At 37.4% G+C, this 5000-nt stretch overlaps 1 protein-coding gene across 10 annotated transcripts in view; it reads right to left on the bottom strand.

Annotated features, from left to right (window-relative positions):
- LUC7L3 (LUC7 like 3 pre-mRNA splicing factor) overlaps window positions 1-5000 on the bottom strand; it is a 33138-nt gene that overhangs the window by 4387 nt on the left and 23751 nt on the right. For all 10 annotated transcript variants that reach the window (XR_004269587.1, XM_032280033.1, XM_032280035.1 and 7 more), the window contains 4 exons: window positions 4742-4846; window positions 3756-3917; window positions 2616-2899; window positions 1585-1745 (listed from right to left, as the gene is read on the bottom strand). Coding sequence is in view for 9 of the 10 variants with exons in the window: in XM_032280033.1 (XP_032135924.1) it covers window positions 1585-1745; window positions 2616-2899; window positions 3756-3917; window positions 4742-4846 (712 nt within the window). In the remaining variant the exon portion in view is untranslated. The remainder of the gene's footprint in view (window positions 1-1584; window positions 1746-2615; window positions 2900-3755; window positions 3918-4741; window positions 4847-5000) is intronic.

Below are 5000 nucleotides of genomic sequence, written 5' to 3'. Positions count from 1 at the left end.
TTACTAAATTTCATGTCATCATCATTACAATTTTAGGACTAAAGGTAAGCAATTTCGGGCATCTTTTTGCTCTAGCCAGAAGTTACACAAATCTGCCTGTTTTTAGTAAGGCCAGTGTCATTTACTGCTCAACTTTGATTTCAAGTAGTTATGAAGGTTAGCTAGCTTTTATCCCTAAGAACCAACCCATCTATTTTAAGTGGCACAAATGATAACACAGAATAGGGCAACTAAAGCTAATAATAGGAAATGTAAAACAAGAAACTTTCTCAAAATAAAAAGTCTTGATTTGACTTGAGAGTCATACCTGGCTCTTGAGAGTTGACCTCTCAACCCCCCAAAAAAACATTACACAGAAAGTCTTGCAAAAAGATTGGGCAAAACATTCTTAAAACTAATGTTAAATCAGTAACCCTTTGTAGCAATTGCCTTTTGAATCACAGAAGCAATTTCTCAACTTGAATGGCAAACACTAGAGCATCTGGCAGTAAAGCAAATTTTTCTTATTTTTCAGTATTTTCCCACATTATAGAAAAGGCCAATATATGTTAAATATTCCAAAAACAGTGTGCTTATTTTAAGAAACTAAAAGCAGAGACCAAAAAATATGTCCATGGTTTCTGCTGCTAGATCTAGCTCAGTCTAGAGGAAAAACAAAAAACAGGACAGTTCTATTAAAGGATGTAATAAACAAGCAACACATAAAATACTAGTATAATAAACCTAAAAAAACAGCACATACATTATGCTGGTGATTAAACATGGAGACAGACAGGCAGAATGAAATGAAAAACGGAGAGCTGAGAAAATCAGAAATAGGCCCCTTCTCTCATTCCTAAAACCATGGAAAGCACAACAGCTCATTCAATACAAAATTGAAGACACTAAAAGAATCTGAAGAACACAAAATTCAGAAAGGAGACCCTGATGGTTAAAAAAATTATCTTCCAATAAAGGCCAAGTCTGATGAGAATATTCTTGTGAAAACATGTCACACAAAATTAAGAAGTCCATTAATAGTGTCAACAGCACAAATCAGCTATTGGGATGGCACAAAAAAAAAAAAAAAAAAAAAAAAAAGAAAAAAGAAAAACGGGAAAGAGCATGTTGACTCCATTAAAAGAAGGTTAAGACACATGTAAGGTATTCAAGGTCTGGAGATTTAGATGTTAAGTACTGATTTAAATGAATGCTATAAATGAAGACTAAAGCAACAATGTACACTTACTTTATAAGACATATTATGAAACACTGCAGTGGGTTAAAAAAAAGTAGCAAATAACCAAGGTAATGTAATAAGTCCTGCAGCCTAATAACCCTGAAAGGTAATATAATACTTATAAGAATCTACATGAAAAATCTCCAGGTTGTCAACTGAAAGATGAGGTTTAACATGTTCTAAGAAAATACCAAGTAAACTATCATTCTCATAAATCTAAGTAGGAGAGGGGGAAAAGAATGCCTGTCTCCTCTGAATGGTGTTCCTCAAAGTGAAAAGGAGTATGTATGAAACGGAACTCTGCCTGTGTCTGGAGAAAAGTGAGTGGGCAATTAGGGTGTGAAAACAGTTTCTTATAAACTAACCTTTCTCCTTGGATTTTCTCTCTTGTTCTCTGTCCCGACTTTTGCTCCTGTGCTTATATGACTTTCGATCCCGGCTTTTTGATCTTCTTCGATCCCGACTTCGAGATCTATGTTTTCTTTCTGATCGATCATGGCTTCTGCTTCGTCGCCGATCTCTACTTCTTAATAATTTAAAAAACAAAGACAACTTCAGCCAGCATTACAGTGAGTAAAGGCCTTGAATTAATAGCATCTGCTATCAATAACAAGACTTAAGCAAAACAGGCTTACCAAGCAAATGAACAGAACTACTAAAACATATTTACGTTAGAAATCTTTTTTTTTTTTTGAGACGGAGTTTCGCTCTTGTTACGCAGGCTGGAGTGCAATGGCGCCATCTCGGCTCACCGCAACCCCTGCTTCCTGGGTTCAGGCAATTCTCCTGCCTCAGCCTCCTGAGTAGCTGGGACTACAGGCATGCGCCACCATGCCCAGCTGATTTTTTGTAGTTTTAGTAGAGACAGGGTTTCACCATGTTGACCAGGATGGTCTCAATCTCTTGACCTCGTGATCCACCCGCCTCGGCCTCCCAAAGTGCTGGGATTACAGGCGTGAGCCACCGCGCCCAGCCACATTAGAAATCTTAAGAACTGAAAATTATTGAAAATCTTTCTAAATTCAGTTTATCTCCAATAGGCTAAGATAGTTATCACTGTGCTCTTTAAGGCTCTTTAATTTGTAATTTTAATTAAAACAGTATGGCTAATTTCATATTTCTTGGAATCAGCAAGATAAGCACTTAAGAGACCATCAGGTATTCTGACTTTGTAAAAAGATTGTGTGAAATTTCCTAGACGGGTGGGAAATATCACAGAAGTTGCCCTGAAGATGGAACTATTTATTCACCGATTCAGCTCTCACAACCCATCCCATCACTTAAAGATGCTTAAGAGTTTTCCCAAGTACCATCCCAAGGAATAATACTGGTAATTACTATTGTTTCTGAACACTCATTATGAGCTGGACATCAGTCTCAGGTGTTCCATATATACCTGCTTCGCCTTCTTTCTCTACTTCGTGACCTTTTGTGGTCCCGAGACCTGCTGCATCTTCGGTCTGAAGTTCGGCTTGAGTGCCTACTTCGTGAACGACTTCTCTTTCTTCTTTCTCTGTCACGAGCCCTTTCTTTTTCTCTTTCTTCTTCTTCCCTTCGTCTTTTCCTTTCTCTTTCTTCCCTTTCTCTCTCTCGTTCTTTTTCTCTTTCTTCTCTTTCTTGCTTTTCCTTTTTTAGACGTTCATCCCGATCAGGTTCTTCGGTTCTCTTCCTTAACTTTTCCTATAAAAATCAAGTTGGATTTTTATACAACTATAGCCTTAAAGCATTGTTAACAATGGTCAACTAATGTGAAGTAACCTGTAGATGAACTTATGGAATTGATACCCTCAAGAGCAATGCAGGCATTCTAACACCATGTATACGCACAGGATACCATGATTTGACTAAATCCTCAGGAATATTCTTCCCAAATCTGGCATGTGAGAGTTACAAAAACTAACTGTTTTCATAGTTTGATAAACAGCAAACATTTACAGGAACTTACAATGCTTCAAACAATTACACACTGGAAAATATCAATGAGAAGATCATATCTCTACTTAAGCCATATTACAATATAGTTATTTTTATCTATAGCTAAAATACCTTTAAAAAAAAAATAGCTAAAATGTATCTTTAGAAGAAACTTACACTGGCCAAGCGCAGTGGCTCAGCACTTTGGGAGGCCGAGGAGGGCAGATCACCTTAATTCAGGAGTCAAGACCAGCCTGGCCAACATGGCAAAACTCCACCTCTACTAAAAAAATACAAAAATTAGCAGGGCATGGTGGTGCACACCTGCAATCACAGCTACTTGGAAGGCTGAGGCATGAGAACTGCTTGAACCCCAAAGGTGGAGGTTGCAGTGAGCCAAGATCATGCCACTGCACTCCAGCCTGGTGACAGAGCAAGACAGTCTTAAACAAAATATTAGCTGGGCGTGGTGGCGCATGCCTGTAGTCCCTGCTACTTAGGAGGCTGAAGCATGAGAATTGCTTAAACCAGGAAATGGAGGTTGTAGTGAGCTGAGATCACATCACTGCACTCTAGGTGACAAAGCGAGAATTTGTCTCAAAAACAAACAAACAAATCTTACTTTTAACTCTTCTACAGTAGCTTTAATTTTGGCATAGCCCATGTGTTGTTTGCCCATCAAATGGTCATCTACCCGGGACTGGGCATCCCCTACTATCAAAAAGGCTCCACACACTTCACAAACTTCCATTTGTTTCTCTTGTGCGGCAAAACTTTCAATTGTCTGAAATGATAAATCAGTTAACATAAGAACATCTGAGGAAGAGAAATCTGAAGAAAGTACTCAACATTTAGAAAAGATTTCCAATGTGTGTGAATTGCTCCTTTCCATTTCCCCAGAGCAGTAATATTGAGCTACAAGTGGTCAACTTTTAGAGAAGGATGTAAGACAATACTAACTTGCTGAATCATCCAAGAAAAATGCCGAGACCCACTGTTCAACATCCACATCACCTTAAAAAATTTAAACCACCTTTCAGAAAGCCATCTACTTTAATATGAATTCGCTACTTGCTTAGGTTCAAGGGATATGATGTCCATACACAAAACTAATTAAGGAGCTGAGCTCACTAACTATAATCTGAACATATCCTATTCATTATGGAGGAACCAATGACCAATCATATTCGGCAATCAATAATATCTGAAACAGATATGTTCTATTCTCCAGTTAAATGAATGAACTAAGAGTGTATTAATTTTTAACAAAGATATAAGCATGTACTGAGTAATTTATTACAACAAAAATGAGAATAAAACCCAGGTTCATGAAAATTTATGATTTACGGCAGTGATTGCCAAGCCAACAAACAGAAAGACCTCTTTTCCTAACATTTTATTGGGACATAACCATGCCCATTTGTTTCCTATACTTAAGCTGCTTGCATACTACACAAATGCAGAGTTTAGCAGGTGCCAGGGACCTTGTGGCCTACAAGTTGTGTTGACTCCAAATTTAGGACATCAGAATAGTTTTCAAAGGCTCTCTAATAAAAATGAGTTCCAACTAATGAACAGGTAAGATAATGTGAAATGAGGTTTACTTACCGAGGTTGTGGACCTAAGTAGTTCTCTCTCTTCTTTTAATTGTTCAACTAATTTCATCATCCCCTGGGCTTCTTCTACTTTTCCTTCAGACCCTAATTCTTCAATCTTAGAAGAGTAGAGGAAAAAAACAGGTAAGATTTCTTTCAAACCAAACTATTTCCTTCATTAGTGGTTGTTTTCCATCTTTTTTTGTTGGGTTTTATTTACAAAACCTTCTTTGGGTTTAATTTATCCTCAATTTTTTTTTTTTTTTTTTTTT

The sequence above is a fragment of the Sapajus apella genome, unplaced genomic scaffold (assembly GCF_009761245.1).
Source record: "Sapajus apella isolate SASKATOON/1434 unplaced genomic scaffold, GSC_monkey_1.0 scaffold12, whole genome shotgun sequence".
NCBI lineage: Eukaryota > Metazoa > Chordata > Mammalia > Primates > Cebidae > Sapajus > Sapajus apella.
This window is presented reverse-complemented; position numbering and strand designations above follow the sequence as displayed.